This window comes from Syngnathus leptorhynchus, chromosome 2 (assembly GCF_054491065.1).
Source record: "Syngnathus leptorhynchus isolate UIUO chromosome 2, UIUO_Slep, whole genome shotgun sequence".
Lineage (NCBI taxonomy): Eukaryota > Metazoa > Chordata > Actinopteri > Syngnathiformes > Syngnathidae > Syngnathus > Syngnathus leptorhynchus.
In genome coordinates this window covers 19,501,333-19,524,317 of record NC_141196.1, presented here as the reverse complement: position 1 = coordinate 19,524,317, position 22,985 = coordinate 19,501,333, and the positions used below count along the sequence as shown (strand labels likewise).

Genomic DNA, 22,985 nt, shown 5'->3' with positions numbered 1-22,985 from the left:
ATAAATATGATTGTATTTTGCTTGTGCTCGAGTTGTAACTTAATCCTAAAACTTGCTGCATGCTGCGCCTCTCTCTGTACATCACATCCTGAAGCTGAGGACCCCATTGAATGCATTTCGCAGCGTTACTCATCGCAACCGCAGTGTGTAGCAGGCAGCATCGCGAGCCACCTATACGAGAGGTTTGGCAACACGATATTGTGTCTGTGCATTGCGTGATTCTTATTGCAACCGCTGACTCGAAGAGGGGGTGATCGACTACGGTGGTTGCACATGAATCCGCAGCGCTTTGCAGCGGTTTGTCCGGGATTTTAAGGTGTTTGCAGAGGAAGCGGGGATCCGACGTCAGTGACCGAGCAAGTGATGCTTCCTCGCGTAAGGCGCACGCGTGTGATGAGGGGATCAGCGGACGCGGCTGGAGGGTGCGCGCTACTGTTGCACCGTCTCAACGGATAACCGCTATCTCATCCTCTCTGGTCTTTCCCGGGTTTCTCTCCACTGACTAACGGAATTACCGGACAGAGATTTTTTTTTTATCCTCCTCAACCCCCCCTATTTTTCTTTTCTTTTTTTTAGGGGGGGGTACGGGATTTCAAATATGGATGAAAGCCCTGAGCATGCGTGGAGCGTTTATCATTTATTGTGAATACTCCCTGTAAGCGCACAGCTTTTTTTTCACACCAGGAAAGGCAACGCGCCCACCCATGCGATGCTAGCCTATTAGCTGGGGCGAGAGAGAGAGAGAGAGAGAGAGAGAGAGAGAGAGAGAGAGAGAGAGAGAGAGAGAGAGAGAGAGAGAGAGAGAGAGAGACGGGAGGGGGGGGTTCAGTCGTGGATTCAAGAGTGGACTAATTTGTGAGTCTTGCTTTGCCTTTCAGGAAAGCGAAGAGGCGGAGGGAGGTTGGTAGAGGAGAATACAGCAGTCACAATTTTTTTAAGAATGCAGGAGAAGCGGGCCATTTCCGGTTCTTAGCTTAGTGTGCGAGTGTGTGTGCGTGTGTGTGTGTGTGTGCGTGCGTGTGTGCGTGCGTGTGTGTGTGTGTGTGAGCGCGTGTTAGTGTGTTATTGAGTTTGTGCCCCCCATCCGAGGCCAGCGGCCGTATGGGGAAAGCGGCGGCGCACACAGATGGCATGGACACTTCCACAAGGTCTGCCGCGCTGCCTCTGCCCTGCCTCCCCTGCCGGAGCTCGTTCGCCGCCGCCTCTCTCTTGCAGCTCCCTCCGCCGCCCAGAAGCACTGCACCACAGCACAGGCTGACGGTATGAGGCTTGATCCAGTGCATTTCTCCATGCTGGTCATCGGGGTCTCGTTCGCCTGTTACGCCCCGAGTCTCAACTCCCTCCAGGACCAAGCGTACCGATCAGCTGTGGTCATTGAGGGCGAGGTGCGCTCCTCCCCGGAGAACGTCTCCTCCCGGGAGCCCTACAGTGTGAATGTCAAAGTGCTGGACGTGTGGCCCGTTAACAGCGGCGGCCTCGAGAGAGAGCAGCTCGTCACCGTCGGGGACTTTAGTTCCGAGGCCCCATGCACCACGGTGGAGAAGGACCACAGATATATCTTTTTCATGGACCCGACCGGGGAGCCCGACGTGTTCAAGGCGTCGTACGCCCCCGTGGACGCCAGTGAGCCGGAGCTCAAGAAGGATGTGGAGAGAGTGTTATGCGAGGACTGCGGTAAGTTCCAGGTGCACATGCAATGTGAAGTGATGTAAAAGAGACGTACTTGCGCGTGCACGTGTGGCGTCTGTACAGTGTCAACGCGTGCGCATGCGCGAGCCGATTGACACTTCAATCCGCCATAACCCGGTCACCCATAATCAAATGAGAAGCATGCTAGAAAATGTGCGTGTGTGTGTGTCCTATATGGATCTGTGCGTGCTTGTAGAAACTAGACCCCCCCCTCCAGTGCCCCCCTCCCTCTCTTCCATCCACTGCAGACTCCTGCTGAGTGGTGATCAGTGCATTCTGACTCTTTGAGCATAGCCAGCAAGATCCGCACCATCACAGATTAGAGTGGAGCTCCTGTGCGTGTGTGTATGCGCATGTGTAGATGGCAAGCTTGTGTTGAGGTGACCTTTGTGTCTGTTGCTGAGGATTGTTGCCAGGGGCCAGCATATCAGATGTCAAATCATGACATGTCTCACAGTTGTGACTGCAGTGACCTGTGAATGGAAAGTTCAGATAGGCCATCCCGTTCCCCGGGTATCTGAAATACTATTGACGGTCATAAAGGGTACCATGCACACGCATCTGTTGCACTTTTAGTTTTCATCATTTTGAATCACACTGCAACGACATGCTTGAGTGCTGTTGAGGAAGAAAATACACATCATGGACTGTGGTAATGAAAAATAAGTTGGGTTATACACTTTTGAACAGCATTTTTTTTTATAACAATAGCTATATTGAATTGTTATGTACTTCTGACTTTGTGGGAAAGGTTTAGAGAACTGTCTTTGGTTTCAGAAAGAACAGATGCTTGAATGAATACGGTGTGAAAGAACCTGAGAGTGCGAAAGGTCAACATCTTAGATCAGTGGTTCTCAAACCTTTTACACCAAGTACCACAATAAAGTACCACTATAAGGTTATTAAAATTAAAGTTTGAAATCAAACATTTCGAATGATTACTCCGTACTTTAAAGTACTTTATTTAAATACAACTAACACACTGTACTGTATTTAAAAAACCTTGAAGGGACAAAGATTATCCATCCATCCATTTTCTATACCTGTTGTCCCCACGGCACAGCGGTCATCGGGCAGTAGGCGGGGGACACGCTGAACCGGTTGCCAGCCAATTGCAGGGCACACAGAGACGAACAACCATTCGCACTCGCACTCACACGTACGGGCAATTTGGAGTGCTCAATTGGCCTGCCAAGCATTTTTTCTGGATGTGGGAGGAAACCAGAGTGCCCGGAGGAACCTTACGTGGGCACGGGGAGAACATGCAAACTCCACACAGAGAGGAATCGAACCCGCACCTCCTAACTGTGAGGCGGACGTGCTAACCAGTGCGGGGACAAAGATTATGCACGGTTTAGACATTTAATTCAGTGATTCTTTTGCATACCACTTGAGGGAGCCTGCCTCCTACCACACTTTACGGAATCACACTAGCTGAAATGCAAAAAATAAATAAATATCAAAGGACTTGTATAAAGCCTTTGTACAAGAATTATAACTTAAGGCATGTAATCGTACTTTGTATCCAAAAAAATTCCATAGCCTATAAATAACTGTCATTTTATTCAAGTAGCTTTTGAACTAGAAATGGTCTTTGTAACAACTTTGATTTCGCTTTATAAGCAAGTTCCCTCGATGATTGTGATTTAAACTTTGCACTTTGTCTTCTGTCAAATTGATGTGTCATGTAAGCATTTTTGATTTACAAATCAAAACCAACACCTTGTGCCGTTATCATGGTTAACAAATCAACAGAATACCCGTGCACACAAAACTGTAGCGTAAAAATCTGTTCTAAATAGCAACTGCCTTGAGATTCCTTTTTTTGTGTTGAATACACACTGTATGAATCAAACAAAATTGAATGAAATCATTAGAGGAAGTAGGAACAGGAAGGAAGTGAAACGTCTGCACAAAGAGCTCATCTAACAGCCCAGCTAACAATGTGATGTTCTATTTTTAGCCCTGTGACATGCTAAAATGATCAAGTCATTTATTTATGACGCGGCTATTGTAATCAGGCTTCAGAGGAGAACATTTTCAGGCAGGGATAGGTGCACGCACGCACGCACGCACGCACGCACGCACGCACGCACACACACACACACACACACACACACAGGAAACACAAGTGGAAACACAGTCTCAACTGGGAGACATTCTAAAGCCCAGGTTAGCATTATAGAATGGACTCAACAAGTATTTCCAAATATCACAGAATATCACATAAATATAATATATTTCATTAGGAGCAGCACAACGGTGCTCTGCTGACACACACCCTGAGTCTAACCAATGCCTGGGCCTAAATACCAGCCAGCCAATCACAGCCACCCTCCTGGAACACGCACGCACACACACACACACACACACACACTACAGACAACACCCACCGATTTTAATCCATCTCCTTGACATGCTGGTTGTGCCTTTGGCTTTAGGAATTGATTGGTGTTTGATGATTTGCAATAACAAGAAACATTTATTCTGTGTTCATGAGACGTATGGAAAAGTGCATGTTGTAGTCCAGCAAAAAACAAAACAAAACAAAACATACCCTCCTCATTTATCCTTCCCACGGAATTGAGCGTCTTGAATCAAATCATATTTACACTGAGAGCAAAGCAGGTCATTTGCCTGCAAATTGTAATAATCTGCTGCTGCAAATCCTTTCAGAGAGCTTGTTCAAATGTCTCTTTTTTTTCCCCACTTCATAGACAGCATCACAGTGGCTTGACAACTGTCTATTAAATGTTGACATTTACATAATCTGAAAACGCTCGAAGGTACAGACCACTTAGAGTGACAAAATCATGAGACAGCAAATTCTTAGTTTTTGCAACGTAAACAAGCTGTTGTGTTTTTTATGGGATGGTAAGAGTGACAAGGTGCCCGTTTGACTGTATCCGTCCGTCCGTCCGTCCGTCCGTCCGTCCGTCCATCCATCCATCCATCCATCCATCCATCCATTCATTCAGCCAAGGCGTTTAATGGAGTTTAGGTCAGGGTCATCAAGTTTCCCCACACCAAACTCTTTTAACCATGTGATTATTGATCTTGCTTTGTACAATGGGGCACAGTCATGCTGGAACAAAAAAAAGAACTTTAGCTGCAATTTGAGAAGCATAACAATCGAAATGTCTTGGTAAGAGTAAGCATATCTGGTAACAGGTGTAATCTAGTGACAAATGAATCGGTCAAAAGGTGTCTGAATTCTTTAGTTCATATTGTAGTCATATGTGCAAAATGCCCACCCATGAGCAGAGACCTGACAGAGATTTTCTCTGATCATTGTTTTGTTCTTCATTTTGTGGGACATTGACATACACTTCCTAAAATAGCTGTTCTGATTGCCAAATGCTCCTGTCACTGATTTTGTATCAAGTGATTCGTACTCTACTCTCAAGCTCTCTCCTGCCTCTCTTGCCTTGTAGCTGGAATGTGTTTCAACTGTGTAAGTCAGAAAACATGAGGAGTAGAATAAAAGGTTAGGGTTAGATTTCTTCTTAACGCTTGGCCAAAGTTTGGCACTCTCTTCGTGAGCAAACAGCTCCAGTGGTCTTAGGTTTGAAGGGTGGTTTCTCCAGATGGCACAATTTGGCTCCTTCCATCTATATCCAATAGGATTGAGATCAGGATTCCAAGAAAGCCACTTCAGAATAGTCTGACGCTTTATTTTTAGCCATTCTTTGGTGTTTTTAGCTGTTTTGGTTCATTATCCTGTTGCAAGACCCATGACTTGTATGACAAGCGTTCCGACACATTTCTTTCTAGAATACAATGACGGCCTCGTGATTTCATTTTGTGTTCAATGTTGCCCACTCCATTGAAGCCTGGTGGCCCTTGGACGGGGATCCTCCCATCTGATGTCTCTTCTCAAGGTTTCACATATTTCCAAAATTAGATTTTACCTTGCCCTCCTGGAGGTTAAGATTTCGAGAATGATCATCAACTGTAGCCATGTGAAAGTCTTTGAGATGTTTTTGTGATTCAGGGCTAAACGTATATGTAAATAAATTTGACTTGACAGCCTCGTGATTTCATTGTGTCCGGATTCAAGATAACCAGTTCTAGTTCTGTGCCCTAATTTTAACCATAGAAAATATGACACAATATTATAATTTCCAAATACAGATACTTTGGGGGTAAAAAAAACAAACAAAAAATAACAACTCCAAGTTAGGCGGGGTTGGCGCGCAGAGTACCGTACTGTCCAAGATGCATAATTACAAAGGGGCAGTGTCAGTCTTGTGACTGGAATCCATAATGGAAAAGCGGCATATGAGACATTGCTTGCTAAGAAAAACAACAGAGCAGCACGGTTTTGTAGTGTTTTTTTTTTTTTGCTGATCTTGTCTGTTTTTTTTTTTTTTTTTTTTTAGTGTTGTTGCTGGTCTTGCTGGTGACACCAGCAAACCATGCTGTTTGGTCCATGCTGATTTTTTTAGCAGGGATGTTGGGCCGCATAGTTCCAGATGCTTCTCGGACCGGGCCAATACAAACATATTGACTTAAATATATCAAGCCATTTTGCACATCAGGTTGAATATTTCCCGTAAAGAAGGGGTTAACATGATAAATACATACTCCAGTCTGAATGTATACTTTGCCACATTAATGGCCATCTAACTTAACCAACAACTCGCTTTTAAGATAAGGCTGCGTGTATATTTTGAGCGTGCATCCCAGTTCATTGACATAGTGCATTTTGCCGACATAGGTCATACGAAATTTGGGTAATGAATGCAAAGAAAATAAATTTGAAGTTGTTTAGTTGTTCGCTATGACATATTTGACTGTTTTTTTACTGATGTTTTAAGTTTTTACTGTTTTTATGCAGATATAGTACCAAAGTTAAAATGTTGTTGTCATGACACCACTACCTGGGGACAGATATAGCAAAGCAGCCCCAGAACGCAACGGAAACTCCTTTCAATTGAGCCTAGTTTTTGAGTGGACATTCTCCCAGAAGCTTTGTTGCTTTTCAACATGCAGTTTAGCACTTTTATGATTTATTTTAAACAGTGGTGTCCTCCTTGGTTGTGTCCCATGAATGCCACTTTGGCTCAAACAAATAGGCCTACGGATGGAGTGGTTTCACAATAATGTACCTTGACCTTGGAGTTCACCTTTCTTTTTTTTGGAGCTTGTTCTGGGATCTTTTGTTATCATTTGTATTATCCGTCTCTTCAATTTCTCATCAATTGTTGACCTGCAGCCATTTCTAGCTTAGTACATTTTTGAATAATTTGTGCAACTGTTGTCACAGGAACATTAAACTTTACTTTTGATGTATTGATTTAGAATTCTTTTTTTTCAATCTTTTAATCCCCTGAGAAAACTATTTCCTTCACTTCCTCCCGGCCACGTTATAGTATGTGCTACACGCCATGTCAGCAAACAGCACGCTGATGACCAAACACAGGCCAACTGACTGCTTACTGACTGCTTACAATTTTCTGTACACCTGTGATGCTGATCGGATCTTGGTTGAACATGTTCATGTTGTCATTTTTACTTTTTACTTTTTACAAAATTTGCTCAGGATGCTAGCATTTTTTTTGTCTATCCTTGTTTCAAACGTTTGTTTTTAAAATAATTCTGTTAAAACACATTTTTAAAGCAATGTTTGATTTTCATTTGTTAATTTCCATCTCATTCTTCTTCCTTCCTTTTTCTTTCCTTAAATAAAATACCATTAATTCTTCTTTTTCTGTGATTAACAGAGGGCGACCAGCAATTTTGTCCATGCACATATTCAGAACAGTTCTTTATGTTAACAGGTAGTGCTGCCTTGGCTCAATCTTGCATCAGTCTACCTATCATCTGCAGGGCAGAATCAGTCTTGCATTGATCTCAGAATTCGGAGAACTCTGCACTGTTGCAGCAGCATGTCAAGACAATTCTCTTAACAGGAGTTGTAGCCGAGGCCACACCCTTGACCCACTTTTGTTAGTATTTTCTCTTTGCACAGACACATTTTTGGGAGCTGTCTGCTTCAGGCAGCAAGGAGAGAGCAGTAGTTGCCATGATGTTACATTAATAATGAACAAGTTACAATAATAACTTCTTAAATACGTTGTAAAGGTGGCACTCAGTCTGACGGACATACTGAACATCAACGAGAATAAATATCCCAGAGGAGGTTGACTTGGCTGTAAGTGTGTGAATGTATGTTTGTGTGTATGTGTGTGTATCTTCTAAGAGGTCTGTCACATCTGCTTCATTGTAGTGTTATCTGTGTCTATTTCAGACACTGGTTTTGTTTCTCTTCTTTCTCTATCTCCTTCTGTCTCTCATACGGTCTTTGCTCTAACAGAGCACAATACCCTTAACCCCCCCATCCCACCCACCCAACCGACATACACACGGCCATGCCAGTCAGCTGTTGATGCTGTGCTGCAGATGCCCCTAGTGTTGTGTCATTAGCAGGGAGATCTGGGGCTGACATAAATTATGCACACGGAATAACGGAATGCTGAATATTTCTTCCATCTGTTGTGTGTGTTTCTGTGCGCATCTGTAAGACACACTGACCACGATACAAAGTGGGTCTCTTCCTTAAGACATTCTGCATATCATTTATATCAGCACACCTCAATCTTTTCACTGATGACTGCCTAACTCGTGTTCTTGTCTTTGGTTATCTTATGTGTAAGGCTGTGTGTGTGTGTGTGTGTGTTTGTCCTTGGTGGTGAATAATGTATCGGCACTCATCTTTTTTCCAACAGTCAGCCTCGGTAGAAAGCTCATACCTCTTAAAGGGGCCGACTCAGTGCCACATGGCTTAGTTTGTGAATGAGGGAGGACTTTTTGAAACCATGAGCGCATGCACACACACTGACAGACGCTCACACTAGTGCTGGTGCACTGCACACACCACCCACACACTGATGTGACAGATGCCTTACTATATCAGCAAAGTGCATCTTTTCTGCCAAGATGGACTTGGTCCTACCGCCTCATTTAAGAGGAGTTGTTTTCCATAGTGGAAGTGCACACGACATTTAAAATTTAATAAACAGACAGTTAAGTTACTATTTTTGGCAGATCATATACACAAACCTTTCTCATGTATGAGATACATGTTCTTTATTGGAACGTGACTTCTTCATTTTAAAATTCAACCAGAAAGTGCAAAAGTTCTAAAACAAAAAGTGCAGGGTTGTCCAAGGGTCAGCAGCACTTCTTATAAAGTTCAGTGTCAATTTTAATAAATAAATAATTTAATCAATTTGAGGATCAGCACCTCCAAATCTGAGTCCATGGTCCTCAGTCGGAAAAGGGTGGAATGCCCTCTCCGGATCGGGGATGAGATCCAGCCCCAAGTGGAAGAGTTCAAGTATCTTGGGGTCTTGTTCACGAGCGAGGGCAGGATGGAGCGTGACATCGACAGGCGAATCGGTGTAGCGTCGGCTGTAATGCGGACTCTGTCCCGCTCCGTCGGGGTGAAGAGAGAGCTGAGCCAAAAGGCAAAGGTCTCAATTTCCTGGTCAATCTATGCTCCTACCCTCATCTATGGTCAAGAGCTATGGGTCGTGACCGAAAGAACAAGATCCCAGATACAAGCGGCCAAAATGAGTTTCCTCCGCAGGGTGTCCGGGCTTGGATTAATAAAAAAATGCAGATGCCGATAATCGGCAAAATCCACTTGAACGCTACTATCCTGTATTCATTTGAAAGATAAAATTTGCTTATAGGCAAATCAAAAAGCAAATTTGCGAGCAGGTATATAAGTAAGAATAACACACTTATGTCATATAATTGCAGAAGAAGGAAGTAAAGCTATTTGGTTGATGGCAAAGAAAGAGCGTCTGTGAGCTTTTCAGCTTTATAGCAGCATGTTTCCACTAAACTCGAAATATCACCAAAACAATGCATTTGCAGTGAAAGTAAATCTTTCTATTAAACCTTCCACTTTGGCGTCCTGCTTGATCTGACTCGTCTTCAATACAATTCAGTGTAAAATGCAGAAAAAGTTTGCAAGTCTACTACTTCTCTGCTACCCCCCATTACATTCCGAAAAATGCAGGTTGTTTTTCTCCTGTTTATTTGCTCCTCTAAAATCTAATTATACATTATTTCTGAGCCCCACTATGTATTGGTCAAGCCCCCGCATCTCAGGTAGGGAATGAAATCCTGGCACGGTGCCTGGTACAACATGTTGATAGGTTTGTCAGTTCACACTTTTCCGGCATCGTCTTATTCTAATCTGATACTACGTATATCTAACCCGTGGGTGGGATATTCATTTTGCAAAGAGGCCACATGAGAAGCTGAAACTTCTGCTGAGGGCCAAGCCGACATGCTAACCTCAACTCTGAATTTGTATTTAGGAAAACAATATGCGTATGTGCATATAGTATGTATTGTTATAAATTAAATAATAAACTATTTAACAAAATCATTACATCAATTGATAGCCAGATGTCGTCAAGACTTCCAAATATATGGTTAAGTGGGAAACATCATATTGCCTGTGAACAATGATACATTTATGACTTATTATAAACCTAATATTACAGTCTATTTGAAAATGTAGCTTTGCATACGTAATATCAGGCCGTCTTTTTGGCCCTCAAACCTCCACTGTGCAGGAAATAAAAACTCACATCAAGCACTCTTGTTGTTTTTGCTCATCTCTTTTTTTGCATGATATTGTATCTTTGTAAACCGCAACACCTTCTTGGCATATCGGACATGCAGCTGTTTATCTGATTTATGAAAAAAGATCTCATTGTCCACTCTTTATTAAACACTCCACACTCACTGGCTACTTTCCATTTCATTGGTCCACTTGCAAATTAAAGAGCATCTTTTTTATGCAAGGCAAAGTGGACGTGAATGAGGCAAGGGTCAAAACGGATGTGAAAGAAGTACCAAGCGGAGAAGTGGCAGCGAATGGCTACTTTGACACTCACGGAGATGTCAATGAGTGGAAGTTTGATGAACGAAAGCTGTCCAAAATCCTTTCTTCTTCAACATGCTGTAGTCCTAGCTGTAGCGGTAGCCACAAGCCGGGCATACCCTATTGGTCAAGGGCAGGCTGACAAAACTCGTTTCTTCCATCTCCAAAGACAGTGGATGTGGCTTCATAAACCACAACCAAGGTCCACCAATGGTCACTGTGCTCTCTAACGTTGTATGGACAAGGTTAAATACAATAATGATTGATTTTTTTTTTCCCAATGGGACAAAGCCGTAATTTGGCCAGGTCCGATCCAACCCGGTTGCGATATAAAACAACAAAAACAAACAAACACTACAATATATTATCTTTACTGTTATATGCGCTCTTATATTTGAAGACATTTACAACACAAAAGAAGGTAACACCGGAGAGGACCCTTAGGCACACCACAAGATTTATATAGCTTGTTAATGGCACCTCATAGCAGCAACAGGATAATCCACTCGCAATAGCATACTTTTTGTTCTTGCAAAGGAGCAATGGGACGTTTTTGTGTGTAATTCAACCATTCACTCCTGATGGAGGACAGATGTGCTCAATTAGGAACGTTAGCCTGCTTTATGTGTCTTTGTGTGTATGTGTGCTAGAGGGGCTGTATTCACGATGAAAATTTAGAACTGAGGAATGGCAGGGTGAGAGGTGGATTAGCGATTTGGAGTCAAGAGAGTAAGATGAATGAAAAGAGGAAATAAGACAAACAGTAAGTGAGAAAGAGAGAGGGATGAAAAGGGGAGGACAGGTGAGTGAGGAGAGGAAGAGATAAACATGTGTGTGCCTGTCAAGAGGGAGGAGGCCAGGATGTGAGAAAGACAGGACGAAGATAAATCGAAGACAGGTGCATGGGAACCAGAATGACTTGCACACAACTCAAAACAGATTCATTTCTATCAATCAATTGAATGATCGGTCTGTCTATTTAAGTTATTCAAGTGTTTTGTGTGTTAGAATGAGGGTTCGAAATATCACGTGGGAGATAAAGGACAAAAAAAACACTAAGAAATATCACACATTAAAAATCAAGCAAAATAATTGCGAAGACTGAGAAACCTTATATGCAATAGAAGACATTTTGATGAACTGTGGTTGTGATTACAAAATGCTATCACTAAAAAACACATCCTCTTCTGCTTGTGTTGCTGCTGTGCAGAGGTTAGCCGGGCGATACTGCATGCAGGTCTTCTGTGGCCGTTATCCGACAACTGACACACACGCACGCCCGCACGCACACGCAACCCTCCTCTCTTTTTCTCTCTGTCGTTCATTCTCAATCTCATTTTCCCTTTTCTTTCTGCCTTACATCCTCTATCTCCGGCTCCCTCCCTGGTTTCCATGGTGACAGCTGTGCGCTGCAGAAATCACACTGATGGGAGAATGAGATAGAAAAAGGCTACTCTCTTTTATACAAGAGGAGGGATCCATGTATGCTCACACACTTAGACACATACTAGAAAGGTGTTGGTCAAAACATAAATCTGGCTCTCCAGTGTGTGCGATGACATCACCATACATGCACCGTGACGCCAAGACTGAGTCAAACACAAACTGGCATATGCCAAAAAAAAAAAAAAGAAAGCTTTGGCTTCCTGTCATGAGATGATACTTTGCAATAAAATGCACTAAAATATCATTTTTGTTGATGTCCACTCTGTTGGATGGAGAAAGGGGTACAAACATCAGCTGACCTTGAGAAAAAGACCTCTTGATGGATGGCTGATGGGACCGCTGGTCATGTGTGATTGGTTAGCGTGGAAGGCCACTCACAGACGATTGGCCACACTCAGCTGTCCGTTTCAGCGTCCCCACAACCTCCTGGTGCTCTTGCCGAGGAATCCTCCCATCACTCAGTAATAGAGAAAGCTTGGATCAGCACATTAGAGTGCTTGACTGCACACACACACATTCATGGTTAAAGACAATAAAATGCATACCTGGGCATGTTAAATGTACACGCATCTCAAATATTCTTCTTACAGATTGAGCAGTGTCTGTATGTCAGAATGAATCTGGCCTTGGTTCATCTTCTAAACGCCACACTCGCTTTTTCAAAATTAAGCCCCAGCAAAATGTTTTCACTCTAATCCGCCTAATATCTCTCAGTACACCTTATGCCAGAAATAGATTGTTTCTTAGGGGAGCTTTTGACAGGGCTCACAAGATGGATATTCTTTTTTTTTAAGCACTTGGTGGTCTGAGACTGAAAGTAGGGTTACTCGATATGCGGGAAATTAATATTCACAGGTGAGCATCATTCGGCAAAATAATATATTCAGAGTCACAAATGTTTTGTAATGATTGTGTTGTGTTTTCTTTCGTTGAACAGGAAAAACAAATTGGGAGACGGTAGTCAGTCCATAACATTCAGTCAACCAATCGTAGTCTACTTATTATTATTTTTATTATTATTTTGAGAAGTTATTGTGATTGAAATGCACATCTAAGGTTGCATAATATTTTGCATTGCATGCATCATTATCATAAGAACAATCTTTTTTCAATATAATATGCAGCCCTAATTTAAAGTATGCCACCTCTGTATGGTAGCAAAAAAACCCCAAATAAAACAAAATAAAATATAATATACATATGATAGTTCTACTTGATAAATAAGCATGACAATTGAAATATTACCCCTTCTGTAGAAAACCCAGCTTTAACAAAATATATCTTTTCAGTGTAATATAAACAGTCTCACAAGGATATTGATTTCACCAAGTCAGTTCAGTCTTTAGTTTTCTTCTTTGTAATTTATTTCTTCTCCACCTCCATGTTCCCGGGTCTAACAAATAAGCAACGCCGCCATTTTTTTCTGATGTATTCTCTTCTCATACAGTTTTGCGATGTTATACCGTGTACACCCATATGAGGTTTGATGTCTTGGAACCGTGCCTTTATTCAACACATAAACGTACGTTGTTAACCTTTTTGTGTTTTGTCATTTTTCTCAGCTCCAAACCAAACTACAACTACAGTAGTATTTGACTTGTTCAACTGGTAAACATATTGCACATCTCGGTACAGCGACTTCAAGCACAGCAGTCAAACACATATGAAAGAATATGGGATGCTGTCTTGCTCGCTGCTTCATTTCGGGCCATTTTGCCACCAAACACTCGTCCTACTTGCCTTCTCTTTTGGGTTCACCCCCGCCAGTGTCTGTGTCCGATTATAAGACATCTAGCAGGTTTTTCTTTTATTCAAATTAGCATTTCATTGCTAAAATGTGAACCTTAACTAATTATTCTTGATTTGTTGTATATTTAAACATAAACTCTTGGTGCCAGGTCATAGTGTGTTGTGCAGCACAATATTGACAATCATTGCAAAAAGTCATTGTCATATCATCATTGATTTAAACAGAGGAGAGAAACAACATTTTTAAACACAAAAAACTCACATTCATTTAAATCCTATGTACCAAATTTGGAACACAAATTTAGACAGTAGTTGTATGGAGTACTACCGTTTAATACTGTGCTATTTTTAGGGATGTAAAAATGGGTTTAAATCCAGTCATGACGTGCTATAGTTTTGCAAAACATTTGGGAAATACAATAAAAAAAGATGACATAATGTGCAAAAAATAACTAGCACTAATGATGTTAAAAGAGAGTTGTACAGAATTACTCCACATCCATTAAATGTGGATATTAAATCCATGAGGGGTCATTTCCTCCTGATTTTCAGCCAACATTTGCCAGCTGACACAACGCTGCCTGAGGAGATGTATCCCAGTAAAGGATGAGCTCATTCGTAACCAGGTTCACCTCCTTTCCCAGCTGCTTTAGTCCTCCTGATATTCCTTTTCACGCTCATAAAGACATAAAAGTCTCCTCTTAATGCTTGCTTAAGGTAGCTTCAGCATTACAGGGCAAGATACAAAAGAATATATTGCAGGTACACTACCTTTAAAATTTATTTTGCAAATTCTTTTCCAGAATGATGTACCTTTATGTTTTGAATAATGTCTAATTGTGGCATCTATAACCATTCAGACTAACTTGTCACGCTTGGTCATCAGTACACAGTAAAGCCATTGCCATCATATCAAATCAAGTTGTGAGAAACATGTATAATTTTACAGTCTTGACCAAAGAGGTTTTGTCAGGGAGAATGAAACATTGAAATTGAAAAGATGATAGACATATTGGATATTGCGCAACATTTCAGCATACCTTATATAGATCTATTCCCATAGGAAAAATTATTTGGAGGTCTGTCTTTTAACTCTTAGGTTGATTTGCAACATTAACAACATCATAAATCTTGTTTATATATATCCTTCATTTTATTTGTTGACATTTTCCTCCACTTGCAATGCATTATTATAATTTCTAATATATTTAGTGACTTTCTAATTCACATTTGAAAAGTGCACGACTATAAAAGGATGATTATTCTCTGAGGTATTTTTCACTGTGCTGTCTAAATGTCACATCCATACGCACAATGAAACATCATCTCATCTCTCATGGTACATTGTTATTAGATTTCAGTCTCCATGCTGCCCTCATTGTGTTCTGCCAAAATGCAAAAAAAAAAAAAAACATGAGATGAAAGTATCAGACACACAGCTCAATGTCAGAACAATTTGTTATGAGAAGATACTTTGAAGCAACGATTTAACACAGAATTGAATATCAATTGTTCATTGTGTAAATAGATTGTGGTGACTGGTCTGGTTGTCATAATTTTTGGAATATATATACTATAGCTGAACAAACATTAACATATACACACAATTATTATTATTTTATTTTTTTCAGATTAGAAGAATATTGTTCTAACATTTGACAGAACTAAATAGACTAAAATAACCATGTGGGTTTTGGCACATTATCATATAATTTTAACAAATATTGAATGATATTACCCGGCGATTAGTATATTGGAATCAACAGTGAGAGACTACTGGTCTGGTGGCTGCTTGTATCAGACTTAGGTTTGGGTTTGAGTGGGAATTTTGAAATTCATTTGACAATATTTGCAATTCAAGTTTTACAATCCACTTTTCCCTACCTAACAACTTTGTTCTTGTAACCTTACAGCTTATTTCTATTGTGTTGTATAGAGTGTGTCCCAACTAATATTCCTTAATTGAAATAGAAGACAGTTAAATCGAGTAAATCCATAGAGAAAGGAAGTGATCCTACCCTCACAATGAGATTTAACAATACCATAATAGCACTTGAGCATCTGGACTTACCTTCAAGTAAATGTTAAAACAGCAAACAAATCACTCACTACCCTAGCCTCCCACTAATATGACACCAATGATGTTCTCTTCTACAATGCAGTTCATTTCAAGGCAAAAGCCACAAAGAGAGGCAGCATCTGGTCATACTGAAATGTTCTACTTGGGCTTTTGACTGGAAATAATATACATAAAATATACATCACTGGTGTATGCAAGAAAATGATATTTTTTTCCTGGAAGTAACAATATTTAAGAAATATTCGGAAGTCCTACAACTAATGTTGGCAGCTGCTTTTTGTCACATGTGATGATATCTTCTTTATAAATAACAACAATATGATAGGACAAAATGATCATGACAATCTCTATTATGAAACACCCACGTATGCACACTCGCACGTACAGTACACGCACAGACACACAAATAATATTTTTAAAATGGAATATTTCATTTCTTTTTTAAAACAAGGAATATTAAAGACTTTCTCCCTGCAGCCATCAGCAAACTTCAAAAAGAAGCTTTCAACTGAGTCAGTATGGGGATTTACTAGAAATACTATTGTTCTACAAAGCAGCCTATTTTTGTTTAGCTGTGGTGTTACTCTGTCAGACAAAATATATACTTTTAGCAAAATGCCTTACTTTGTGTGTTCTTTTTCCAGAATTACACCCCCCCTCCCGACTATCACAGAAATACATTTGATTGCATTGTTAAGACAAAAACTGGGACTCTAGCTTTGTTTGTTTGATGTTGGCCCTGCATCGAGTAAGTAGACCTTCAGTGGTTAGCATCCAATTGGATCCCTCTGCAAATTGTATGCTATGGGAGGGTTGTGTCAGGAAGGGTGTTTGGTGTAAAAGATCCACATCTTAATATCACTACTGCCACGTTACATTGAAAGAAAACATTAATACTGTACAAATGCTCTGTAACTGTTCCACATAGCCTTCATCTTCTGGAGCAGACAGAAACATCAAGTAATTAAACAAAGTACATCAATCATACTCACCAGAGATGCTTATTGTTAAATCTATTATTGTGTACAGATCGGCATGGATGTGTTTTCCAGTCAAAGTTGGCTGTAACAAGTTTTGGGAAAATCATGACATTATCCAGAGCCAGGGCGCTGGCCCTGTGAGGACCAATTTGAAATGTGATTGGTTTAAGAATCAGTCTTTTTGCTAATATAATTTAAATTATACTGGCCAGCTCTATTGATTCTGAAGGCTGTGGGCAGATTAGAATGACATGGCAGCACAAAGAAGCTGACCTTTAATTCTAAATAAATAAATAAATAAATAAATAAATAAATAAATAGGGGTGGCTCGGTAGCGCACTGGTTAGCACGTCCGCCTCACAGTTAGGAGGGTACTGGTTTGATGTGGAGTTTGCATGTCCGTGCCCACGTGGGTTTTCTTCGGGCACTCTGGTTTCCTCCCACATCCCAAAAACATGCCTGTTAGGCCGATTGAACTCCGAATTGCACCAAGGTGTGAGTGCAAGTGCGGATGGTTGTTTGTCTCTGTGTGCCCTGCGATCGGCTGGCAACCGATTCAGGGTGTCCCCCGCCTACTGCTGGCATAGGCTCCATCATGCCCGTGACCCCCGTGGGGACAAGTGGTACAAAAAATGGATGGATGGATGGATGGATGAATAAATAAATTCTGAAACCATTTGGGTTAAGAGGAGCACTATAAAATGGTGAGAATAGACTGGAATAAATTATTACGATTGAATTAAGAGGTTAAGAGGAGCACTATAGAATGATGAGAATAGACTGGAATAAATTATGACAATTGAATTTCAGCAAATATTTGAATTCAATTTGTCAAGGTGGGTCAGTGCTTCTGATTGTGTTTGGCCCTGACCACTGTGAAACACATAGACACACAGACACATATACATGAGCATACACTCATGCAACTAAGTGAAAGCGTTTAGTGTATTGCTAATCCAGTGAAAGCAAGTTTGTCTCTTTTTGTCCAGCCTCTGTTCCTAAACTACGACTGATGCAAGGCCAGTCTCTGATGGAAGGGGATAAACTGTACTTGAAGTGTGAAGCGTCAGGATATCCAAGCCCTTCTTTCCGCTGGTACAAAGATGGACATGAGCTTCAGCGAGCCAGAGACCTCAGAATAAAAAACAACAAGTAAATCCATCAAATTTACTGAGTGATGTATTAATACTGTATGTTTTACATGTCCACTTCACTTTTCTTCGGAAATGCTAGATGAATTTCAGGACCAATTTTAACAGAATTTCTGCTTCTCTTTACTGATATGTGAAATAAAAAAAATCACTTCCCAACATATTTTCCGTTTAAACACAAAGATGAGTGAAAGTGAAGTTCTACCTGATTTAAACTGACAACAGTGAAAAGATGTAATTAATACTATTGATGATGATGATGACAAAAACTTGCACCGAATTGCAATGTTATAGTACCGTATTTTCCTGACTATAAGGCACACCTAAAAACCAAAAATTTTCTCAAAAGCCGACAGTGCGCCTTATAGTCCGTTGCACTTTATATATGGACCAAATTCCTAAATTTAAACTGGCCCGAAGCATTGTTATGAAATCACAAGTGGCCTGCTGAAGACTATGAATCCTGAATCAAAAAGACTATGAATCATTATTTTGTGATTATAACGTAATTTGTTGTGTCTGAAGTTGGAATAAAAATAAATAAAATGGAGAATGGTTTGATTTGGATTAAAAATTTGACATGGTGCATTAATGGTGCGCCTTGTAGTCCGGCGTGCCTTATATAAGGACAAAGTTTTAAAATGGGCCATTCATTGAAGGTGCACCTAATAGTCCGGTGCGCCTTATAGTCCGGAAATTACGGTAATTTAAAATTCGAGAATAGAGAATAAAAAGCAGTCTTTTTGTGCTTTGTAATCATCTTTTCTAACCAACCATCAGGAGCAATAATATGTGATGAATGTCAATTTGGATTTTGGTCCAACCAAATGTTTATCATTTATTCATATCTATCTTTACCATCATTTTCCTGCCTTTCTTTTTTCTTTCTTTGTCAGAAAAAACTCCAAGGTGCTGATTAGCCGAGTGCGTGTGGAAGACTCTGGAAACTACACCTGTGTGGCTGAAAACTCAGTTGGACAAGAAAACGTCACAAGTATTATCAGCGTGCACATCTGTGAGCATTTAACAACTCTTTTCTTGAACCATGCTACAACTCTGCTGTAATATATGTAAGACACTTTTTTAGACAATCAAACTTCTATAATGCTGCTTTACTAACTACTTTACTAGACACAAAAGCCTCACAAGTCTAATCTAGTCTTTTCCCAGCCAATTTGTGCGGTGTCCCTCAAAATCTGGGCGCTCAAAGTGCGAAACAAAGGAATCTCCCTATCCACCTGTCATCTTTTACGTCACACGCAAACTACTTTCTGTCACCAGATTATCAGGTGCATCAAGGGCGAGGCTGCTCTGTGTGCTAGACTAGGCTAGCGCTGGCACAAAATTAAAGTTACGCCTGTTTTCACCCCGTGGGCAAGGGCGCCAGTCTACCAAATTAGGGCCCTAGATATTTTTACCCGAGTGGTGCCCATGTAGGGTAGAAATGACAATTACACACACAAAGGCTTCAAAGCTCAAGCTCGAAGTGAACCAGCATGCTTCTTGTGGCCTCGTAGTACGTTTTTGTAGAGCCTTTTTACAGTAGTTACACGTCTGGTAGGATATCCAACAAGAAAGCTTTTTTCCCAAAGACAAGCATGTTCTTGGGGAAAAAAATATTTCACATTTCTTGTGTTTACCTCACAGTAACCACCACCACTTTGTCCCTGGGTGTGAGTCATGTGAGGCATTGCAACGACACGGAAAAGGCCTACTGCATCAACGGTGGAGACTGTTACTTCATACATGGTATTAACCAGCTTTCTTGCAAGTAAGTTGAGTTGTCTTCCATTTTCTCCATGGTCACAGTGCAGTTAATCCTTCTCTTGTTTCTTGTTGTCCTGTTAGCAAAAAAAGGAGCTGTCCCTTTCTAACTTAAATTGGGTTACTTTTGACTTAAATTTCCATTGATATGCTAACAGTTAATATCGGTAGTCACAATTTCAGTACCCCTTGAGCAATTGATATTTGAACAAAAATGGTGGAGCAAAACATGCAGATGAATAATATAACAATATTCATTGGCATAAGAATGAATTTAACTTCATGCAAAACGACTTTCAGTAGTACAAAGTAGAAGTCACAATTTTCGTTGTGTTTGCATGACTGTACGGTATTATGATGCCTCCCGGGGGACTTTATATATTATAGGTGTGAATGGTTGTTTGTATCAGGGATGAGCTCTTAAATGCTGAAGGGGGATGCAATTTTTCAGCAGTGCTACTGGGGGCCACCAAATGACAAAATTGCCATTTTATATATATACACTTTTCTAAATGCATGTACTGTATAAAGGCTAGGCCAACAACAAACAACAAAATAACCCCAGTGTATAAATACCATTGAAGCAGGGCACAAACACTCCCCAAAACAAGAATATTAAGTGCATTTTTCCACAAAAAAACACCCATTTAAATATTAATACTATTAAGGTACTGTACTATGTTGTAATATATGGCAGTCAATATCCAGTGTAAGTGCAATTAAGACCTGTTTCCCATCTAGTGGTGCTTGGTGATATGAAAATTTAAAACTACAGTGTACACCTGTATATTATCAGTTGGACACCCACAGATTTGAATATTCACAGATTTGTTTCTCAGTATTTTTCAATATCTGGAATTTTCCCTTTTTTTCCAGAATCCTTTCTCCCCGTCTTCCATGTAAAACACAAATTGAATATTTATCAGTGTTTCTGAATGAATGAATCAAGGGCCGTTCGGAGTGCCGCCATTTGCCCATCCCTGGTCTGTCCAGCATGTGTCCAGTGAGCAGTTTGGGGTGTATCCCACCTCTTGCCCAAAGTTAGCTTGCACAGGCTCGAGCACACCTCTGACCCCAATGAAGTTAAGCAATACACTGAATCGATAGATGGTCAGTGTTGGTTTTAGAGGGCCTGATATGCCCTTTTCATCTATTTCATGGTCTTGCCAACAAGGGGCACGGTATTCATCATCATGCTGTTCAGTTTGACATGACGAGATCAAGACGACACCTGACAATTGCTTGCCACGGTTCATGGAGAGAAGCACATAGCGCTTGAGCTTAGAGTGTCAAAGAGTGTTATCAACAGATGCAGAAACAGGAAGCGTTGGGCCAACCTTGGAAATTTTCATGGATCAAATACATGCTGTGCATTTTGACATTCAATTCCTTGTAATAAATAGACCAACAACTGGTGCAAAAAGGCAAGAGGCAAATAAAACAGTTGAACATGTGCATCAAAAGTCACACTATGGTCACATTAAGGTCTATAGTATGCACTTTTTGGCTCATCGTGGAATTGCACCCAAAACTGGAACTTTGTTCTATTTTTGAGCCAAAGTAAATTTAATTGTATTCGCTTTTTAATGAATGATGATGTGAAAGCTTTAGAAAAGTAGATTGTTTTTACTCCTGATTTTCATTAGATGTGAAAATAATTCATCCATCCATCCATCCATCCATCCATCCATCCATCCGTCCGTCCGTCCGTCCGTCCGTCCGTCCGTCCGTCCTTCCGTCCGTCCATCCATCCATCCATCCATCCATCCATCCATCCATCCATCCATCCATCCATCCATCCATCCATCCATCCATCCATCCATCCATCCATCCATCCATCCATCCATCTTCCTCCAACTCCGAGACTTCCCTCTCCCCAGCCACTTCATCCAGCTCATCCCAAGGTTTCCCAAGGCGTTCCCAGGCCAGCTGAGAGACATAGTCTCTTCAGCGTGTCCTGGGTTGTCCACGGGGTCTCCTACGGGTGGAACATGCCCGGAACACCTCTCCAAGGAGGCGTCCAGGTGGCATCCTGATGAGATGCCCAAGCCACCTCATCTGGCTCCTCTCAACGTGGAGGAACAGCGGCTCTACTCCGAGTCCCTCCCGGATGACCGAGCTTCCCACCTTATCTATAAGGGAGAGCCCGGACACCCAGCGGAGGAAACTCATTTCGGCCGCCTGTATCCGGGATCGCGTTCTTTTGGTCACAACCCATAGCTCGTGACCATAGGTGAGGGTAGGAGCGTAGATCGACCGGTAAATTGAGAGCTTTGGCTTTTGATTCAGCACCAATCTGCCTGGCGATCTCACTCTCCATCCTGCCCTCACTCGTGAACAAGACCCCAAGATACTTGAACTCCTCCACTTGGGGCAGGATCTCATACCCGATCCGGAGAGGGCATTCCAACCTTTTCCGACCGAGGACCATGGACTCAGATTTGGACGTGCTGACCCTCATCCCGACCGCTTCACACTTGGCTGCGAACCGCTCCACTGAGAGCTGGAGGTCACGGATTAAAGAAGCCAACAGCACCACGTTGTCTGCAAAAAGCAGAGACGCGATGTTGAGGTCCCCAAACCGGACACCCTCAATGCCTCGGCTGCGCCTAGAAATTCTGTCCGTAAATGTTATGAACAGGATCGGTGACAAAGGGCAGCCTTGGTGGAGTCCAACCCTCACTGGGAACGAATTCGACTTACTGCCGGAAATGCGGACCAAACTGTGGCATCGACGATACAGTTTTTGCCGTTATTATTATCAGTTGGCTTGGCACCCCGTACTCCCGAAGCACCCTCCACAAAACTTCCCAAGGGACACGGTCAAATGTCTTCTCCAAGTCCACAAAACACATGTGGACTGGTTGAGCAAACTCCTATGCCCCCTCGAGGATCCTGCCGAGGGTATAGAGCTGGTCCACCGTTCCACGGCCAGGACGAAAACCACACTGCTCCTCCTGAATCCGAGGTTCGACCTCCCGACGGACCCTCCTCTCCAGCACCCTTGAATAGACCTTACCAGGGAGGCTGAGGAGTGTGAATTCTCTCTAGTTGGAACACACCCTCTGGCCCCCCCTTCTTCAAGAGCGGAACCACCACCCCAGTCTTCCAATCCAGAGGCACCGTCCCCGATGTCCACGCAATGTTGTAGAGGTGTGTCAGCCAGGACAGCCCCACAACATCCAGTTTCTTTAAGAACTCCAGATGGATCTCGTCCA

General features: G+C 41.7%; 1 protein-coding gene across 2 annotated transcripts in view; it reads left to right on the top strand.

Annotated features, from left to right (window-relative positions):
• Positions 1-1,101: 1,101 nt before the first annotated feature.
• The window catches only part of nrg2b (neuregulin 2b), a 36,679-nt gene continuing 14,795 nt past the window's right edge, over positions 1,102-22,985 (top strand). Inside the window, exons 1-5 of one of the 2 annotated variants that reach the window (XM_085905438.1) lie at positions 1,102-1,260; positions 1,347-1,674; positions 17,842-18,004; positions 18,900-19,018; positions 19,651-19,774. In XM_085905438.1, the coding sequence (XP_085761564.1) occupies positions 1,102-1,260; positions 1,347-1,674; positions 17,842-18,004; positions 18,900-19,018; positions 19,651-19,774 (893 nt within the window). The other variant, XM_085905439.1, reaches the window with a different exon arrangement.